The sequence below is a fragment of the Carassius gibelio genome, chromosome B16 (genome assembly GCF_023724105.1).
Source record: "Carassius gibelio isolate Cgi1373 ecotype wild population from Czech Republic chromosome B16, carGib1.2-hapl.c, whole genome shotgun sequence".
Taxonomy (NCBI): domain Eukaryota; kingdom Metazoa; phylum Chordata; class Actinopteri; order Cypriniformes; family Cyprinidae; genus Carassius; species Carassius gibelio.
The window spans coordinates 19,515,347-19,537,347 of NC_068411.1; the positions used below are offsets into that span (position 1 = coordinate 19,515,347).

The 22,001-nt window shown below is 36.9% G+C and overlaps 2 protein-coding genes across 3 annotated transcripts in view; both read left to right on the plus strand.

Moving 5' to 3' along the window:
* The window catches only part of mindy3 (MINDY lysine 48 deubiquitinase 3), a 36,116-nt gene extending 22,675 nt beyond the window's left edge, over window positions 1-13,441 (plus strand). For both annotated transcript variants that reach the window (XM_052578686.1, XM_052578687.1), the window contains 5 exons: window positions 418-490; window positions 5,695-5,767; window positions 7,147-7,234; window positions 9,116-9,187; window positions 12,525-13,441. In XM_052578686.1, the coding sequence (XP_052434646.1) occupies window positions 418-490; window positions 5,695-5,767; window positions 7,147-7,234; window positions 9,116-9,187; window positions 12,525-12,674 (456 nt within the window). In that variant the 3' untranslated portion in view covers window positions 12,675-13,441. The remainder of the gene's footprint in view (window positions 1-417; window positions 491-5,694; window positions 5,768-7,146; window positions 7,235-9,115; window positions 9,188-12,524) is intronic.
* Window positions 13,442-21,587: 8,146 nt separating this feature from the next.
* The window catches only part of itga8 (integrin, alpha 8), a 67,760-nt gene continuing 67,346 nt past the window's right edge, over window positions 21,588-22,001 (plus strand). The window contains exon 1 of the mRNA XM_052579032.1: window positions 21,588-21,934. Within this exon, the coding sequence (XP_052434992.1) occupies window positions 21,759-21,934 (176 nt within the window). The 5' untranslated portion in view covers window positions 21,588-21,758. The remainder of the gene's footprint in view (window positions 21,935-22,001) is intronic.

Genomic DNA, 22,001 nt, shown 5'->3' on the forward strand with positions numbered 1-22,001 from the left:
GTGGGAGAGAGATAGAAGACTGTTTTCATTAAAAGATCTGTGAGATTGCTTGATGGAAGGACAGTTTTGACATTTATGAGTTTATCTCTTGATCAGTTATACATGCATACACGCACACACCCAAAGCTGATCACACACTCAGTCCTTTTGCAAACACACACACACACACAAACAAATCAACGCCAGTACAGTTCATATAAACATTTTCAGATTTTATTGTCATATATTTCTGCAAGGGCTCTTAAAGCACATTGCATCATCTGTTGCAAAGTGCCTTCTCAAAGAGACTCTGCTCAAGGAGTATGAGGTCAGCTCTCCCTCATCCTCAGAAAAATAAATTAACTTATGAATGACTTATCATAATCTCTATGTCTGCCATAACTCTCTTTTCTATTTAATATTTCCTTCTCTTTCTAGGAGATGGCTTTGGTGGCCCCCGAGTCTCCTTCAGAGCAGGCTAGAAGAGTCTTCCAGACCTTTGACCCGGAAGGTAAGAATTTCATCTATTGAGTATGTTTGTGAGCCTGAAAAAGAGACTGAAGAAACTCAATGTCAACTCAACCACTGCAGCTGAGTCAACTTGTCCTTCACTGAGAGGAATATGAGCTTTATCTCCACAAAAGCCAGGGCACGTTTATTGTCTCTGCAGCTTAGCAGGCAGTGCAAAGATCCTACGCTTACTGTGTTTGTTTATACTTTACTGTAACTGAGGAAATAGGAAATGAGAAATAAAAGACTACATTTGATCTGATACAAAGGCGTTATTTTAGTGGGGTATAAGAGTGGTAATTTTCTTCTACATGGAATTCTAAGTGTGTGTGTGTGGATCAGTTATGTAGTTTGGTGGCTACGTTTTTAGGTTTAAGGTTAAGCCCTCGATTCTTTTTGATGACTCTCCCACAGTATCTCTACACAGCCAACTATCAGTCATAAAGACCAGACTACACACAAGCACACTCCCTCACATCTACCAACATACATTTTCACTGCCACGGTTTAAACATGCTTCAGCTGACAAGCCAAACCTGAACATATGAAGTGCAAAACTTTCACACAACTGATCTTTAACAGAGATCCTGATATATAAACCACAATTCCCAAAGTATAATAGAGGGGTAGTATAGCTCCAAAATTCTCCAAAACTAAACTCCAAAACTAAAAATAAAAAAACACCCCTCAGGTCTTCATGAGGCAGAAACCCTTTATTTTTTGGTTTGTTTGGTTCGCTATTAATCCCACCTAGCATTAAATCTTTTCAAATATACTTTTATATTGCAATGATTTCACAATCAATCTTCAAATTTATGTACAAACATAAAGACAGTATATTTTTTTTATATTTGTTTAATGGCATCTTTTTTTATGACTGAATGCCAGTATCGATGATTTAAATACTTATTTCACTATAAAATTAGCAATATTTAACCATTGACTATAGTCATTCGACATTAAAAGTACAATTTGTAAGATATTTGTAGTAAAATATTAAAAAAACACTAGGCTAGTGTTATATATTTTGTCCAGCTGATTACTAACAATATCTCAGTTTTCAACTATTTGTAAATCATGAGAACATTACCATGTTCATGTACGATAAACAAGATTAGTATTATGGGACATATATGCCAAACACGGGGCATCGCATCTCTAGACCCGCGCGAGGATGCGTCTGATCTAGGGATGTCAAATTTCGATTATTTCCATGATCGATCGTCGTTTAAATTAACGATCAATTAATCGATTAATCGTTAACCATAATACTGCAAAATGCGTCTATTGCAGGCACGCAGTCAGCGGTATGACAGGATGTGCAAAAGCCACACACACACACAAAACGCTTTCTCACTTGAATTAAAGAGGTTTTAGTCTGAATAAAATGCTAGTAGCAGGATTATAAAATGAATAGATGCGATTATGATCATTTGATAAAATGAAGAGAGCGCGCCATACTTTTGAGGTCATTTTACTTTGTTGACAGTTTCCAATCCTGCACGGAGAACGCTGAACGCGCCTCTTTAAATGGTTTTGTGGTGCTCGTTGTTGTATTTTAAAGCACAATTGCAATGTTTTCAACTGACATTATTGTATAAAATTATCCGAAATGTGGAGCGCGTGTGACTGCGCTGCACATTAAGTGAACTACATCGGCGCTGCTGCACCAAAACACAGTTGCTCACATTAATTTGATCCTGCTGGATTCAGTCCTAGAAAATGTCAGATTTTTAAAAATCCGGCATACAGCGCATTAGATCGTGACAGTGCATGCGTGCAGACGAGGATGAGGCTGAGCGAGCGCGGCTTTGGCTAGATTTATTTGGAGGTTATTGCTCATGTCTCATTCGGCACAAATCGAAATGTTTGCATATTCGCAATGTATTTGAATGTTAAACTATTATTTATAATGTAAACTAGGCTTGTACTTAACACGCATTCGCATATAGACGGAAAAGATGATCCTCTTCATATGAGCAAAAACGTCCTTGGAACAGCAGAGTGGACCGGTATACTACGGTCTATTTAAACTGACCAGTGTAACCTTTTAATGTTTAGTTGACATTTTATTTTGATAATGAACAGACTGCGATGTAACTTTGAATCGCTAGAATATACGTGTGCAGCAGGCTCCGGGGCGATCGAAACAGCGGAGACATTAAAATATATATATATTTTCCGCAAAAGTGTTTACTTTCATTTGTGCACACTCACAATAAAAACAGAAGATTTGTGCTCTTGTAAAATAAAGCAAACAAACAGAATGCGTTGTCATCCTTTTTTTTTTTTTGTGAACTTATGGTGCGCCCACACTTCTGTTTTAAATCCGTTAATCTTAATTAGCCTATTTAAGTCGGATATATTTCGCATAGCCTATTTAAAAAAAAAAAAAAAGGTTTATTTTATTATCTTTCGCTTTTAATAACTGTTTTCGCATCTCTTACTGTGGTAAACATGGGAAGGGAAATTAAAGATTTCATGAATTAAGAATTCGTTCGATTTATTAATTTGTTCCCTTATTTCACTTAAATCATGGGTTATTTAGGGAACAAAATTAATGAAACATGGACAATTGCCACATTAATAATTCGTAGGAATGAATTAACAAGTTGTAGGAATGAATAGACTACCTGTCCTGTCACTGTGTCCCGCAGCCCTGCAAAGCGCACGATATAAAACAGTTATCTGATGAAATGATTAGTAACTACATTTCTATTGCATTTAATGTTGAAGAACTTTTATGTTGTTTCTATTTTAATGTACTTTAAAGTTTAAATCACATTAAAAGCTTAATTTGTACATTGTGAATGAATGATGATGCTTTTATATATCGTCACCGTCACTCACAGCCGCTCGCACGTGTTGAGTCCGCATGAGCCGCACGCAGCCCAACATTGAATCGGTTAACCGACCATCGATAGCCTTAATCGATTGCATCTCTTATCGACAATTAATCGATCATCGATTAATCGTTGACATCCCTAGTCTGATCCATCGTCTGATCGCGTCTTTGCATTGACTTTGTATGTAATCTACTCGCGCAAATCGATGAACTCGAGTTAAATCCATGATTTATCTTTCCGTCTGGCCAAAAGCAGTTGGGTAGAAGACAACAAATCCCATTATTCCACGCTCCTCCTCCTCCATGCGATTTGTTATTGTTTTGATTGTGCGCCCTCTCGTGGCAGGTCCTACAACCTGTACCTTTAAAGTATAATTGAGTTATCAATTTTAACCCATTATAATAAACGTAATATTTACCTGTGTCCTTCAACAGGAACATACAGAAATTAAATTGAAGTTATCAAACACTAAATTCTAAATTAAATATAGAATTCTTAAAGCTATAAAAGTATTTTTTTCCTCTTTTTTTGTCCTTTGATTAATAGACATCATAGCAGCTGGTTATATTAGGTTGTTTGGCTTCTATTTCTTTAAGGCACTGCTGAATGTGATGTAGATCTGACACACATCATATTTTCTCTAAGCTATAGTGCACGCTGAAGCCTTTGTGCGTGCAGTAGAAGAGCACGCGCTGTGAGCACAGTACCGTTTCACACTCGTTTGACTCTCGCCTGGCGCTGAAGTGAAGTGGAGCGCTCGTCTGAAACATACTACAAACCTTTGAATATTATGTAGACTCCAAATTTCTATCATTTTTCAGATATTTATAAAAAACTCACTGATTTTCAGACTGAATGTCCTATATATGATTAACAGCCAACAGTGTTTTATTTGTGAGCAGTTCTGGTGAGGATTTATGGGGAGGAAAGTCTCGCATGATGATTTATCATTTAAGATAGTCACTGTGCTCAGATGGCAAAGTCAGCAGTGTAGCTTTATGAACAAACCACTGATGCTCCTTTAGTCATATGCAGTACAGTATATCTTTGCCTATATATCCTGTTTGGTTTTTATCCCAGAGTCTGTTGCATGAAGTTATATATTTCTACCCTACTTCCTCTAAATCAAAAGCAATAAATATTAAATCTTAGACTCCTGATGATAACATAGAGAATAGGAAGAGGGGGTGTTTGGTGGAAGAAATGAGAACCTGGAGCAGGTACATCTGTCAGGTAGAAGATGTTTGTGTGTGTATCACTGAATGTGTCACTGTGAGAACATAGGTTTTCTTCTAAAGTTTTGATTTAAAGTGTCTAATTTACAGCGCACACTCAAATTGTCATCAAAAACAAGATTAGATGTTCTTCTTTGGCATCTTTTTTGCCTTTTTAACGTCATAAACAACATTCCTGTTCCTCACGTTAATAAGAACAATACTTGGTGTGCGTGTATGCGTGTGTGCATGAGAGTCTGTGTATTTTAGTTCAATTTCAGTTTCCCGCACTTCGAATGTGTTTATATCGACTCCAAACACAGACAGTTTAGGCATTAAATTAGATCTTTCACATGCATTTCATTTGTCCACAAAAGAAAAAGAAAACTTGCATCTTACAGTCTGGTTATGTAGATAAAATACTAAAGCGACATTGAAATCAAAATTAGCACTGTTTACTTTCCAAATAAATGCCCTTTGTCTTTATATTAATCAGGGCATTGTTTTAAAAAGAAATTATTTTCGTACCTTGTGTAAAATTCATCCACCAAGGTTATGCAGTTATGAAAAAATACAGATATATTGGGCAATAAATTAAGCTCACTATAATGATCCAGTAAAACCCTGATGGATTGTACCACCCCACATCATTTCTCACTGAATATACTTTCACTCAGAAATGTATCACATTGCAGAAGTAATATTTTGTGTATACCTTTTTATGACAGTATTATAGAAGCTATTTTAGCCAAAGTTTCTAATGCATTATTCAAAACGCCTAAGTGTATCTAATTTCATGCTGTGGTACAGATATTTATTGTTCTTAATCCAGTCATTGCAGGAAAGTTTAAGCAGAGAGTTCATTTTATAGCAAATGGAAAAGAGTCAGCATACCAGCTGCTCTGCAAACATCCTGTCTGACACTTGGAGACCAGAGAGGAGAAAAAACAACATACAGCTCTCATTTATCAGCCGTTGTTTTAGTGTGTTTATGTCCATATGTGTGCGTGCTCGGCAGAATGGCTTCAATTAGAGAGATGAAACTCGTGTTTTATATTGGGCATAAGACACCAGTGGTCTGGGTGCTGATCAAGACTCTCAGAAGTGCTAACCATCTGCCTCTGTTCTTGTTCCCTCATCTTCAGATAATGGGTTCATTCCAGACACACTGCTTGAAGATGTTATGAAAGCGTTGGATCTTGTCTCTGAGCCAGACTAGTAAGTTTGTGTGTGTGTTACAGTAATGTTTTAATGTTAATATTATTTGAATAGAGTACAGTTATATATTTTAAAGTAATGCAGTAATTATTCCCCAATAAATATTAAATTAACCCTGTTTACTTTCCAAATAAATGCCCTTTCTCTTAATATCAATCAGGGCATTGCTTTAAAGAGAAATTATTTTCATACCTTGTGTAAAATTCATCCACCAAGGTTATGCAGTTAAGAAAAAATATATATATTGGGTAATAAATTAAGTTGAATATAATGATCCAGTTAAACCCTGATGGATTGTACCACCCCACATCATTTCTCACTGAATATACTTTCACTCAGAAAAGTATCGCATTGCAGAAGTAATATTTTGTGTATACCTTTTTATGACCGTATTATAGAAGCTATTTTAGCCATTTTTTTTATTGGCAATAATAAGAACGTAACATAAAATCATGTTTCAAAAACAGGAAAAAAATCTTACCAACCCCAAACTCTAATGGAAATGTGTGTGTAATACAATATAGTATATTATTTGTATTCATGTATAGCAAACATTATATCTCTTTTATTTCTAACACATCAATGTGACATTTGTGTTTGTCATAAAGTGATCTGAAGAGGTTTGTGCATAATAAACCAGCTATGATCCCTCTGTTTGCACAATTTGGGTTCACATGCCATTCAAACAGACTCATTACTCTTGTAGAGCAATGAAGAGTAGCAGCCAGTTAGGTCCCAACCTTCCACGTAAAGCCTGTTTAAAGCCACTCAATTTTAAACCACCTGCTTTCTTACATCAGCCTTTGACAGCTTGAAAGACAACTTCAGCCTTTCAAAGGGTTTGTTATATGAAAGTTAAATTGACAGAATAAAGTTTAGGTCATGTGTTTGTTTTTACACGGCACCCTATTCTGTCAAAGCAGTTTAGTCAAGTGTCGATGAAGTCTGAACACTCTTTTTGACTCTTCTGAAACTACATACAACATAATCAGTGTTTTGGCAATTGCCAATTTTTATGTGTATGTTAAAGTGACCTGTGATCACATAAGAAAGCATTTATCATCCTCTGATTACAGAGTTTGTGTGGGAGAGAGTTAGTAATGTTATCAGTCTCGCTGTATGACTTTAAAAGGAAAAGTCTGCCCCGTTTTTAAAAACAATATTACTCAGATTCCAAGCATTACTCACTGTTATGTTTAGTATCTGACCATAATTCATGATTATAGCTCATTTTGACGACTGCCTCAGACAACACACTTCACTGCTGAAGGATGCCAATGAGCAAAACATGCTGAAAACATGCTGAAAACATGCAACATGCGCACACAATGAGCCCCCCCACCTCTCTCTGTCTCTCTCTCTCTCTCTCTCTCTTTCAGTGTGAATCTGATGAAGAGTAAGCTGGATCCAGAGGGGTTGGGAATAATTCTGCTAGGCCAGTTTCTGCAGGAGTTCTTTCCTGACCAGGTAATGATACATGTATCATTTCTCTCTTTCAAGATGATTAAACATGTTTACCAAGATCAAAATGCTGCATGAGTGGACAGCTCACTAGGCTTTGATACAATCAGAAAGTGTCTCCCTACATGTGGATATATATAGAAAAAAATTATTGTATGTACCCTTGTTGGTGACTGCAATCCCGGAATAAATGTCTGTAAATTCATAAAAAATAAAATAAAATAAAAAAACTCTGTTGAAGAATGAGAAGAGAAATGTCAATTATGAATATAATAAAATATTTTTTCTTTTTAGTATTTTTCCCCCCACCTCCTGTAGTTAATTTACAGGCTTTTCTTGTTTTATGTCATGTTATGGTTTATGTCACGATTGTTAGCATTAACCATCAAAGGATTGTTATGAGATATATGAGTTATAAATTATAAATGAAAGGACAAGGCAGTTTTGGTCTATTAAATGTTAAAAAAATCAAAAATCAAAAAAAAAATTTCTTTTTTTAAACCTTAAAGTAACCACAAATTAGCATGTAAAGCAAGTATCTTGTCCCTGATCTGTGCAACTTTCTCATCTTTTTTTTACCCCTTACATTACTGTTTGCATCCCTGATAATGAATTAATAGAGGTATCTTATTGGATGACAATGAGCTTGGCCTTCATAGTAATTTATATACATTTTTTTCAAAAGGTTTTCCTTTATATTGTTTCTACATAAGTTTGGGATTTAAATAATTTTAATTTAAGTTTTAATGTTTTATTTGTTTGTTTTTTTGCATTGATTCACAGCCCCAGTTATATATACCCAATTTCTGTATGTGCGCTATACATATAGGTTTTTTATAGACTTTATTAGGTTATCATGCCATTAGTAACATGCTAACATCAAACTCTATTGAATCTGTATCTGTATCAGCTGTGAGTTGAGTATTTGTGGTGTACAGAGGGGCTGCCTTTGTAATGAGTTTAAAATCTGTCAGTTATGAGTTACATTGGTTAGGATGCTGCCTATGAAGGCAGTAGACAGCTAGGCAGCTCACTAAACATAGCTACCTATCCTATCATGGCTATCCTGCTGTCTATTTTTGCTCTCCCTAGATTCTTGCTCTTGCTCAACATTGTTTGCTTTTTCTTAGTTTTTTCATTAAGTTCAAATAAACCTACAATCAGCCCCAGATTAAATCTATGTACATGTAGCCCCTCAGAGAGCGAGAGAGCGGTGGAGGGAGAAGCTGACGGTTATAGTTGGCATGGACTTGCAGCTCCACTGCTCTGTGTTAAATAGATTAGGGCTTTAGGGATACAGGCAAAAAGGCCTCAATTTACCATCAAATCAAATACTCTAACCCTATTTCAGGCCCACTCAAACACATGCACACACAGTCCGCTGTTGTAGTTTTGGCAGCGAGGCAGGCATGCGGTATGGGGGCTAGACAGAGGTATTTGGCTCCGGTCAAGACTCTGTGCTTGGGTTTTGCTGCTGGTTCGAGCTGGTCTGCAGAGCCCTGGAACCAGTTTCCAATCAGGTCTTTTCAGCAGCTGCATGAGGTGTGGGGGGTGTATGTGATTGTTTTTGACTTAAAGCAAATGTATTCAAGTTTGCTGTCAGTCTTGAGTAAGTCATTCCATATAAAACCATTCACTGAACCATTGTTTTAGACTCTCTTGTCCAAGTTTATAGAGTGTGCTTTGATGTGTTTAAACTGGAATTGGACGTTTTAGTTAAGTTGTCTTAACTCATGGAAATGTTTTTTACGTGAGTTCCTATGGATGGAGTTCGATCAAGGCAGTATATGTCACAGTGATGAAGGACACATAGAGCTGTTTGCTGATGTTCCACAGACCCGATGATGTACAGGTCTGCACTGACACGTGTCATCTCTTTTTTTTCAGGATTCTGTGATCCCAGACTCATTTCCTGTGTATCACTATAATGGCCTGAAGCAGTCCAACCACAATGAGAAGGTAAGGCACACTCATGCTCATTTTGTAATGCCCAAGCACATTTTAATAGCACATATTGCCTCGGCTGGCATGGAAAGCCTTGGTGGGTCAGTCTTATCCTGTCTTATCCCTGGGAGGTGGAGTCTGTGAGCCACCCCGTCCAATGGCCCACACCACTATGATCTCTGACAAGCCTTCCAAGTCATTACTGTGAGTGTCGACAGCTTTCGAGACTGGCCAGAGTATATTGAAGCCACAAAAATCTGAAACCGTTTCACTGGACTAATGTCTCAGGCTCTCGGTTCCCCCTGTGTTCTGATTTGTGTTTATACAAAGTCAAACCGGTCAAGATGATTTGCATCATTTAAAAGACACATGGTCAAATGCATTTTAGTGTGATATTATTTTCAATTCGACTTAAAATTTTATAAATTTTAGCTTCTTCTGTGGTTTTGTTAGTCATCGTTCAGTTTTATATTATGGTTTCGTTTTAATACATTTTAGTTTCAGCTATTATAGCAAAGTTTAAGATGACAAATTAAGTTGTCATCATTTTCTCTTATGTCATTCCAAACCAAAATGAGATTTTCTTTCTTCTGTGGGGCACAAAAGGAAATGTTAAAAATGATCTTTGTTGGTTCTCACGTGTCTCCAATATTAAACTGGCAAAACCGGAGTACATTTTTAAATGTGCTTTAAAAACCAACAATATGCAACTGAATTATTGACCAATATTTTAGCTGCTGTTAACATTTTAGTTGTCAAATATGCTAGAATTTTTTAGGCTGTAACGGTTTATTTTATCTAGATTTCCTTTTTTTAATTCAATTTATTTTGTTTACACACAAGCATTTGAAACAATAGCTTGTTTGTTTTGGTAGTTAAAATAATTATTAAAAAAAACTATTGAAAAAGTCTCCTTATATACTTTTAATATTCACTCTGATGTTGTTCCAGGTGTTTATTCTCATCTCATGTTCTCTATAGTGCCACTTTTTCTGACCATTGTGAACCATTGCCCATATTCCATACACATCTCTGTAAAGAGTGCTAATGACATTTACACATGCCATCCTTTTTGCACTAGTGCACTAGAGAGCACCCCTGACTGCCTTGTATGTTCATTGATCACTGTGTGCGTGTGATCCTGGATTTAACGGAAGTGCATGTGTGTGAGAAGGAGATTGACAGAAGTTTAGGGGTAATGGGTAGGAACTGCCACATCAGGCCCCTGAGGACACACAGGTTACTCTTCATTACTCTGGCAAACGCATTAGCAGCAGTAGTAAAGTGTGCAGCCTTTGTTGTTCAGGTTTCCTCTGTGCCACTCGTATATTCACAGGGGCCCTTTCTCAGGAACCAAACACCTTGCAAAAGGTGAAGAGCTCCTCTGGCTCGAACAAAGATCATACTGGCACTTGGAAGCAAAGCCCAGACTGCCTTTCTGTTCAAGTCATATAATCATCCGAAGGGATCTGCTCTCATTCCGTCTTCCTCCAGCATTTCTGCTTCTTGTCACTTTGTGGATTTTGGACCACTTTCTTTCTGCAGTCAGTATAATTCGATAACAAGTACTACATAAAGAGTACTTGACAAAAGCTTAATTTATAAAATTTGTTACTGCTGGCTGTAATCCAGTATACATGCATTAGATTTTAGCTAGGATACATACACAGGTTTTCACAGGATTTGAACACGATTTGCTCATTCCTTATTAAATATTTCAGATCATTTGATTGAATTCAGCTAATATTAGGGATGAGGTAATATTAATGGAATGGGTTGCCCAATAAAAAATAAGCTCATAATTTATTTACCCTTAAAATAAAAAAAAATTCTAATTGTAGTAAATTTTCATTGCTGAAATTATGCATCTTATTTACTCTTTCATTTATAGTGTGACGTTATATAGGTCTATATCAGCTTTATATAGGATCAGTCAATTCTTGATGTGGTACTTGTTCAGTCACTGCCTTTTGAGTCCGTGTGTAGTCAGGCTGACATTCTCTGACTGATTAGGAGCACGCATGCATTTGTTTTAGTCTGAATATAAAGAAATGTTTATTTTAAAGCGTAGACTATGAGCTGAACCCAAGCCCAGCTAACCGACAGCAGACTGTTATCCAAAAGAGTCCAAGCCAAAGAGTCCAAAAACCTTCAGAACATGTAATCTGGCTGACCAGTGAAAATATTTGGATTACTTCAAGTAAACATGCATAGGGTGTTGACAAGGTTTATAAAAATGCATGTTCTAACACAGAGAACCCGCTGGTCAACCCGACCAGAGTTGTCTGGCTGCAATGATGAATCTGTGCCTTCTAACAAGATACAGGGCTTTATTGTGACTTGAAATGCCTGTTTACTGATCACAGTCCAGTCAGCTGGAGGATGTCGCTCTTCTTTCCATTTCATTCTACTGCCAAGAGCTAATGCACAGCTCTAATGGGGATTGATGGGGTTTGGTAAAACGGGCAGCTTGAGAAATATTGAAGTAATGGTTGTAGTAGAGCCAGCTGAGCCGAGGTGGTTTGCAGATCATGAAAGTTCAGATTTGAAAACTTACAGTTCAAGAGATTAACTCAACATCCTTTACTTTTGCAGTCTTAAATAAATCTTACATATTTCTGTAGTCAAAAAAGCATTAATGCATGTTTGTTTTCATGGATGGTTCTCTTAACTCTGGGATGGTTGATGACAAAAGCAACTTTTTTGCTGAAACACAAGGTTGAGCAGAGGTTAGGTGGCTACTTAGAAGAAAAATGACAAGTGGAGTCTTGCTAGTGTGTGATCTGATTCCCAATGGTTTGGACAGCGCCATTTTGGATGTTAGCATGTCTGAGGCTCACTGCATAATGGGCTGATGATGTTGGTTTTAGAGATGTTTGTGGCTGCCGCCAGAGGGAGCGCCATGGAGCTTTATGGCTTTTGTTCAAGACGGGGTTGAATAAGGCAATGCCTAAAGTAAGTTGATTGGCCACTGGATCTCCAACCATGCTCACTATTGGCACCAACAAAACCTGTGAAGCACACATTTATATAAATGAATGGATTTTCAGGTTTTAGTTTTATAACACAATTTACAACAACAAAAGAGCAAAATGAGGGCGCATGTTAATCGTGACACTTTGTCAAGGGCAGATTCCTTCCTGGCAATATGATGCCCTCCATATGGAAGTCATCGACTGTCTCATGCCTGATGATGTCATAGCAAGAGGCCAGGTCTGTAATGAGACTCATACTGAGTGAGACACATTGGCATTCCCAGAAACACAGGCCATGGTTTTATTTAGAGGATAAGGTAGTGATTGTACATACACAAATGTGCTGCATGTTCACCCGTTGTGTTTCTCTCTGCCAGGTGAGTTACGTTGAGGGCACTGCTTTGGTCATGGGTTTTGAGGACCCCATGGTACGTACGGATGACACCCCGGTCAAGCGCTGTCTACAGACCAAATGGCCCTACATCGAGCTCCTGTGGACAACAGAAAGGTCGCCCTCCCTCAATTAACCTTTTATCTCTCACCATTCACCCATCAACCTCTGGCTACACAGCCCGCTGACTTCAGGAACGCTCTTAGGACTCCTTGCTCTCTCCGCACTACATTTAGAAGGCCAACACGAGACCTGATGTTCAGAGGAGAGACGATGCTCTTCGCCTGACACTCACACAAAGCATCCTGTTTGCTTTTTACACAGCTCAACTGGCTTGATTATTGGGCTCATTTTGTGTTTAAAGCCCAGGAGTTTCTTTTCTTTTCTTTTTTTTCTAAATTGTTACTTTGTTGCCATCTCGTGTGAATACCAAATGTATTTGCTTTGCAGGTGTTCATATAATTTTTGTTAACTTTCAACATGATTTTGTTTACTGGTCTGAAATAAGTCGGAGTAATTTATGGAATTGTTAATATATTGTTTTGTTTTTTGGAAGTTTGATTGTCAGCAGTTGTAAATATTTAAGGGATCATTTGACCAAAGGCTCTGGTTGGACATAAAGTATTTGTGTTTGTCAGTGGTCAGCATAGGACCCACTATATTGTGCAGCACTCGGCCCTGAGAGGAAGTCTGTTTAGACAGGTTTACTAAAGAATGCACTACAACCCCATGCGGGGCACCAAACGACAGTGGAGAATCGGGCAATTTTAGTATTTAAACTTTGAAGTAACAACCCTCCAGGAGGGATTCCCTGCATGAGAGAGAAGAATAACACTGACAAACGCTCACCCTTTATTTATTCTGATCCTAATGGTTCACTAAAATAAACACTTTTGTTCATCACGTCTGGACTACAGTGTGTTTGTCTTGTGTATGTGGTCCTGACTGAAATATAACACACACAAAAAAAGTTCTAGCATTTTATTTTTTTAAATCACAGAAAAACTAATCTTGTCAATCAGACTGTCTTTCTTGTTTTCTTATGCTGTCAGAAGGGGAAGCTGTAGGACATGGAGCGACTGCGTTAGGAAGGAATTTTAGGCTACACCTGCAGATGGGATGCTAATGATGTTATGATACAAAAAAAAAAAAAAAATATATATATATATATATATATATATAGCATGTGACTTGAAAGCTCCACTTCCTGACAGTAATTGTCTACTACAGGAAAATTGCTACTTTGCTGTACTACATAACGCACTACATAAGTAGTACTACATCCACTGTACTTTTAATGGAATTTGTGTAGCTATTTTTTATATTTTTTAAATCCATACTTGCATGTATTTACTTGAATATTAATATATATAAAAATATATGTGCTGTGTAAAGTATAACATAAATATAATTAAATACAGTTTTGCAAACTGCACAAATTTCTTTTAAAGAATAGTGGTATAGTCTAACATGGCCCACCCATATTTTATTTTCTGTATATATTCATGCATTTAATCTAATATTTGGTAATGGATATCTCCCAACATTTTCCAAACCTCTTGCTCTTAAATGACTTGGATTAAGTAATTAAAATAATTTAATCATCCTCTTTATCAGAGGTTCTCAACCAGGGTGCTGTAAGAGGACTTCAAATGATATCAATTTATAATAATTGAAAAGCCGAAAAAAGTAAATGTGTATATTGTCAGCTTCTTTTTTTAAATTACAGAATATACAATTGGCACTTCTAGTCTGGAATCACAAAAATAGTAATGGTTCATTTGAAAATTAGCACATTTGTCATTAACAACAGAAAATGTTTGAATATAAATGTAGTTTATATAATGGCCCTTTGAAATTTTTTTTGTTGAACAGTGTGGGGCCTTTAAAGGGATAATTCACCCAAAAATGAAAATTATGTCATTAATCACTCACCCTCATGTTGTTTCAAACCAGTAAGTCCTCCGTTCATCTTCGGAACACAGTTTAAGATATTTTAGATTTAGTCCGAGAGCTCTCAGTCCCTCCATTGAAGCTGTGTGTACGGTATACTGTCCATGTCCAGAAAGGTAAGAAAAACATCATCAAGTAGTCCATGTGACATCAGAGGGTCCGTTAGAATTTTTTGAAGCATCGAAAATACATTTTGGTCCAAAAATAGCAAAAACTACGACTTTATTCAGCATGGTCTTCTCTTCCGTGTCTGTTGTGAGAGATTTCAAAACAAAGCAGTTTAGTGACAACTGGTTCGCAAACTAATCATTCGATGTGAATTGTTTGAAACGGTTCTCGTCACCAATAAGCATTGAAGAGAGAACTGAAGATGAACACAGAGCCGAGCCAGATGACGAACGAAAGACTGACTCGTTCATGAGTCAAGAACCGGTTGTTTCGGTTTTTGGGTCACAAGTAGTGATGGGAAGTTCGGTTCTTTTCCACGAACCGGTTCTTTCTGACAGTTTGATTTAAAAAAAAAACCAATTGAAGAAAACTGTTCACTGGTTATTTTGCGCTCTACGTAATGGCATCATTGGCGATGATTGCCCTTCATTCAAGCTTTCGGTTTACCTGGGCTCATAACATTAGCAAAGAATCAGTTCGGTTCAGACACTCTCTGTGTCAGTCTGCTCGTTGATTCAAGAACGAGTCAATCGTTCGTTCGTTTTCTGGCTCGGCTCGGCGTCCATCTGCAGTTCTCTCTTCACAGCAGTTCAGTCAGTGTACTGTTTGAGTACATTAATTACTCTGGGATTATGGTTTAACTCAGAGGAAGTGTCAGCCACATTAAAAAAGTTATCAGCTTAAGTCATGTGGATTAATGCTTATTGGAGACACGAACAGTATCAAACGATTCAGTTCGATGTGGTGAACTGGTTCGAGAAGATCCGGTTACATCGAGTGATTCATTCGCAAACCGGATATCACTTAACTGCAGTGTTTTGAACTCGCTCACAACAGACTCAAAAGAGAAGACAATGCTAAATAAAGTCGTAGTTTTTTTTTTTGCTATTTTTGGACCAAAATGTATTTTCGATGCTTCAAAACATTCTAACTGACCCTCTGATGTCACATGGACTACTCTGATGATGTTTTTCTTACCTTTCTGAACATGGACAGTATCCCGTGCACACAGTTTCAATGGAGGGACTGAGGGCTCTTGGACTAAATCTAAAATATCTTAAACTGTGTTCTGAAGATGAACGGAGGACTTACGGGTTTGGAACGACATGAGGGTGAATCATTAATGACATAACTTTCATTTTTCGGTGAACTAACTCTTTAAGTCAAAAAGGTTAAGAACCACTGTTTTATATTGTTCTTTTAGTGATTTTTTTTTTTATTATTATTTTTTATTGCGTTTTTTTTGGCTACAACGATTATCAGTTGTTTGGTTTACTCTGTCTTTTGAGCCATCCCTTCCTAAGCTTTTGAAAGGGAGATGTTAATACTCCAGGCCAAATACTGACAAATTGAAATGTTTTGATTTCAGGCTTTTGTTTTTTCTTTGACTTGGCAATTAAATTTTGTGTCAAATGGTCAGTATCAGTATTTGTTTTGACTAGTTATTGACGCCTAAATCAAAGTTGGGTTTAAGACCTTGCCATCCAATGAATTTGATGTCTCAGGATATGATGGTTGTGATCCTATGATCCTCAGGGTCACAGATCAAGCTGCTCTGGTTTCCTCTGTAAAGGTCAGACCAACAGATAATTTAAAACGTTCCCACTAAGGGTGCATGTGACGTATGGAACACATCTTTCATGGGACAAGTGACTTGCCCACATTCTGCATTATTACAGAAAGAAATAAAAGCGACATTTAGTGGAACCACATTTTTCAAACAACTTGGTGCCACATCAAACAAGCAGAGCATGCCTATTGAGGTCTTTTATGTCTTCGTAGTTTCTGTTAAATTTATCAGCCTGGAGTTATCAGACGTTTATTACATCATAATAAACAATCTTGAAAAAATCTTGATGACGCTGTGGTAATCGCTCTGTAAACATTGTGAAGTGCACACTGTAGAAGATTCTGTTATGGCTCACCGTGATCATATATCGCTCCAGCAAGTGTATATATTATGATGACTTATTATAAACAATCTGGTGTTTGACAGGTGCTTCTATTCTCAGTTAGATGACACTAATATTAAAGTCTGGCTGAAATATGAATACATGGAGGTTTTTATACGGCACAGCCAGAGTTTATCAGTTCTTGGCAGAACAAAAGTTCAAGAAATCTTTATAAATGTGGAGGAGGGGAGTATTTTGGGATGGTTTATTACAAACATCACTGAAATAAAAATAGAAAGCAGCATCCTTAGAATAGAAACTGGACCCTTAACCATTTTTTTTTAAGTTCTCTGTGATCATTTTTTTATTGAGTATCAGGCAATTTTCCTCTTGCTGATGGTTTGAATAATAAGCTACAGGTTGGCTGTAAACAGTATGTGAAATGTGAATCAAGCTCAATTATCAGTAAGAGTATATCAAACTACTCGGATCATTGTATAAAATATTGTCCCTCAAAACTCGCTTATATGATCCTCAGGTAAAAAAAAAAAAAAGAAGAAGAGCAGGAGGAGAATGGTTGTTTTCAAAGGCTTTAGTAATTGAGAGTACACTAGTTTATCATGTAAAGTGCTTCACAGAACATTGGCCTGTATGAAAGGAAAGAACAAAAGAAGCAGTTACTCAAGAACCAATTGAAGCACATCTGGAGTTTGCCATTAATGCACAATAGTAAACCAGAAAGAGGATTTTGCAGTCAGATGAGACCAAGATAAAGCTTTTAATCAAATTACACCGCAAGATGTGTGGTGCAAATCGAATGCTGTAGACTAACACACTAAATTTCAGGAAAGAGTTCATTTTGACAGCTAGAATTTTCACACAGTTCAATGGAATTTCTTAATACTGATTACTGCAAACCATTATTTAGACTTTTAACCCATTTCATTTATAATATTACCTATAAAAATGGTTATGGTGAGTAAAATGGAAGTGAATGGGGACATTTCTGAGGTTTGAAGCAGTCATTTCAATGTAATAAATTTTATTAAAGAATGTACATTCATTCTTCTGTTAGAGCTTGTGCACTATTTGGCCAGTAAAATTGTTCTTGTCATTTTTACACTCATTTCTGGTAGTAAGCTGTCACAGTAACAAGATTGGACAACTTTTTTAGTTGTCATGTAACTTCAAAAAAAATAAATAAATAAATAAATTTCAGTATTTGTAATAATACCCTAGAACAAAAATTACAATGTAATATTTGGAATCTTGTCTAGTTTCTGTGAGCCCACACAGTACGTGCCTTACTTAGTACTTGCAGTTTCTGTCATTAAAATCCAGTTTATATTTAATGATTATCCATTCTGTATAAGCAAGTGCAAATTTAATGATCTTTTGATACTGCAACAGAATTTGCTGTGTATTTAACAGCACACCTGATGATATGTCTGTCCATTTTTTGCATATATTTTGCATGATTTAGCTTTTGAGGCTTGTTTTAAAATCCCAGTGTGATAAAAGTCTGCCTGGCTCTGCCTCCCAGAGCTTTAGAGGGGAATTCAGAGAATGTTCTCCAGCTCTCTCATTCCTCCTGGAATGAACGTACAATACATGGACCATGCCTAATCTATTATTTTTTATGTCTGTTAGAAATTAACTCTTCTCGTTGTTTACAAAAGGCTGAGCCAAATATGTAATTTCTGAGAAGAGAAGCGGGTATCCATTCACGACTGTAAATGTGTGTTTTATTAAACCAGACAGAGCAATGACAACAATCCAATACTAAACCCATTATCGTCTATGGAATCGAATCATCATGCTTTTAGTGCTAGGTTGCAAAGACAACACTATATCTAAGATTGTCGCCATACAGCCTTCACCAGGTCACAAAAATGAACAGCAGAGCAACACTTCAGACCTGGCTGATGCATGTGCGCTGCTGTGAAGGCTTTTATATATTTCACCTGCTTCTCTGAGAGTGGGCCAAAAACATACTTTATATCTCAATAGCAGTAAGCTATGTAAGGACATGTTTTGCTAGCTCTACTGTGGAGTACTTTATGGTGAACAGAGAAGCTGTGGAATTTGTTTTAACTGGATCTATACTTTTGTTTTTGTTTTCAGAAGAATATGCTTCTTTTATTCACTCTCGTTTTACTTGAATCAACAGCGTTTAAGAGAACAAGTTAGATGTTTCACAGTGATGTTGGATTACTAAGTATGTTCTGCCTGCCGTGACACATGCATGTGCATTCATTCCTCTGCCCGTAAACAAGGCGCAGCTCCTGCTAGTGATGTCTGATTTGCGAACGAAAACGAATTCGATTGACCGTACACTGAGAAACGTTTCTTTCGGACACGTCCGATTTGAGAACCAATGAGCTGATTCTTGTTCTTGAATCAAGAACCGGTTGCATCGGTTTTCAGATCACCAGCACACTGAACCGAGAACCGTTTCTTTTGGACACGTCTGATTTGAGAACCGATGAACTGATGGCATGTGTGATTCAGCGTAAAGCTACCGAACAACACAGCACGTCTGAACCAAACTGGTTCTTGTAGACAACTGACTCTGTACTAATGTTATGAGCGTGGGTGAACCGAAGACTTGAATGAAGGGCAATCTGGTGAAAATAAATTCATTTAATGACAAATAAATATCAATGCATTTTTTCAACAGACATGCATTGTTTATGTGCAGAGGTACTCTGGATAACGGCGGCAGATTTATGTTTTTATGTGCTATTATTAATATTAGTTTGTGAACATAAACCGTCTCTGATGAAATGGGATTGATTCCAGACTTCTGAAAGTCTCCAGTACATGTATAAATAATGTTTTTGTGCTAACGTTTTGAAAACAGTACTAAGACCAGATAACTTGGACAAACAATCTAATGTGACTAGAGGAGAGAACTTCGCCAGAACATTCTTAAAATGTTCTTGTTAGAGGGAACAGGGAAGGTCTCGAGTCGCGATGGCTGTCTCAAATGGAGAACTTGATTCTCCTTTTTTTTTATTTATGTTTTTATATATATTTTTTTTTCGTATAAGCTGGTTTGTATAACATGTGGTCACTATTTGATTCTACAATATCCACACGACATCCACATCAAAGTATTTTAACGTGTGTTTTTGACCAGTTTTCTAAAGATAAAAAAAAGTGTGAGATAGTTTACAATTGGAACCCGGACGGTGTGGGGATCACAGGAGAGGCAGTGAAGGGAAGGACTTCAGGGAGACGACGATTAGAACTCTGACAGCCAGATGGAGCGCACACACAGCCTGCGTCCCGAGCTCAGATAGGCTACAGTATGAACACGGTGCCTAAATTTAGGTTCACTATAATGAAACGGTTCAAGCAGGACGTTCTCTTCAAAACATCCGCACCGTTTATTGTCCAAACGTTATACTTATCGCACGCGCTTCATACCAAAGTTTAACTTTGGACGTCTCATGAGGATAATTACGGTTCATTATTTGCACCCGGTGTTAAAATTGCATAATTAAAAGCATCGGCTTTAAGGTTGACATATTGAAACAACTTGATCTGAGCTATATGGCGGTCAATATTAACAAATGTAACTTTGATATAGGCCTATTATCTAATTATAAAAATCTAAGTTTTTATTTATTCATTTATTTAGACTGAATATAACAATATTTCGATAGGTTACTAGGGTAAATTATCATAATCATATAAATGTAGCCTATATATTTTATTTATTATGTTTTTTATATAATTTGACAATTTTGTACAAATTAACATTTATTAAAATAAATATGTGTGTGTGTGTGTGTGTGTGTATGTGTGTGTGTGTGTGTCAACTGACACATGTTCCAAGAGAAGTTGTAACATTTTGTAAAATGTAGTAACGTGTTCCAAATCATGTGAATGATTTGTTCATTCTCTTGAACTTTTATTTAATTGACAAAAGTAGGTATAATGTTTGGGTATAAAAGGAGCATCTCAGTCTTTGTTAGCAGATATGGATCATGGCTCATCACTTTGTGCCAAATTTCACAAGAGAAGCGTCAAACAAATCAATAATCAGATTTTGCAGTGCAAAATTGCAAAGAATTTAGGTCTTTCACGAAGGACCATACATAATTTTGTGAAAATATTCAGGCAATCCAGATAAATCACGGGTTCTCTGGGCCACAGCTCATCTCAGATAATCAAAATGACAATAAAAATGTGTGGTGTACTCAGAGGAGTCCACATTTCAACATGTTTCTGGGAAAAATGGATTTCTATAGACCAAAGGGACCATCCAGACTTTCATTAGTGACAGAAGCAAACATCTGTCATGGTATGGGAGTGCAGTAGAGCAAACTGTATGGGTGACTGGCATATGTGTATTGACAGAGGCATATATTGTGATTGCACAGATATATACTGCCATCAAGATGATTTCTTTCAAAGAAGTCCATGGTTATTAGATCAAGACAATGGCAGCTCTCATTCTGCATGTGCTACAACAGCATGGTTTCATAGAGACGGAGCGAATTTGCTAGACTGGCCCATACCTGCAGTCCAGATCTATCTCTAATTGAAAATGCATGACCAGTCAGTAATGAAAGGAAGAATTGGACTGCTGAGCTTCTGAAGTCTCGTATCAAGCGAGACTCAACAAAAATTTTGCTTGCAAAACTTTAATAGTTAGTATCCTCAATTCCCATACAATGAAACATTAGGTTGATGTGATACATCTGTCCCAACTTTTTTTGTAATGTGTTGCAGCTGTCAAAAACAAAAATTGTTTCATATTTAAAAAGTAAATTTACGTTGGTCAGTGAAATCTTTTCTTTGTACTTTTGTCAATTAAATAAATTATCAAATAATTTTTTTGTTTTTTTGTTTTGTTTTTTACAGAACTTCACTGGAATTAAGATGAGTAGTAGCAATATAATAATAAAGGTCTTTTCATTTCTTAATTGTCTAGTTTGGTGTGCATGTTGTGTTTGTGTTTCCATAAAAGGAGTTGGCCGGATGCTGTGTGATGTGGTGCAGGAGCCCTGTCTCGTGCGCGGCTCATTATAATGTTTAGTACGCAGAGAAAGGCGCGCAGCTTGCAAAAAGGCAGGAGCAGACGCATGGAGCGCGCACTCAATTTATGACAGCTGAACACGGACGTACATTACATTCTGTCTGCACATCTTTAATCAGAACACTTGGATTACACTTGGAGACAACGGGCTGACGCCATGCACCCTTGTTCTTTCCGCGTGTGTTTTCGTGTGTTTTTGCTCATATTTGCAATTCTAGGCGAAGCTGCACCTTTCAACCTGGATTTGGAAAAGCCAGCAGTTTACAATGGACCAGAGGGAAGTTATTTTGGATACTCACTGGACTTTTACCACCCAACACAGGATAGAAATGTGTAAGTGAGATCAAAACCTTTTTTTCTTTTCTTTTTTTTTCTTTTTGTTGTTTTTATAAAATTGAAA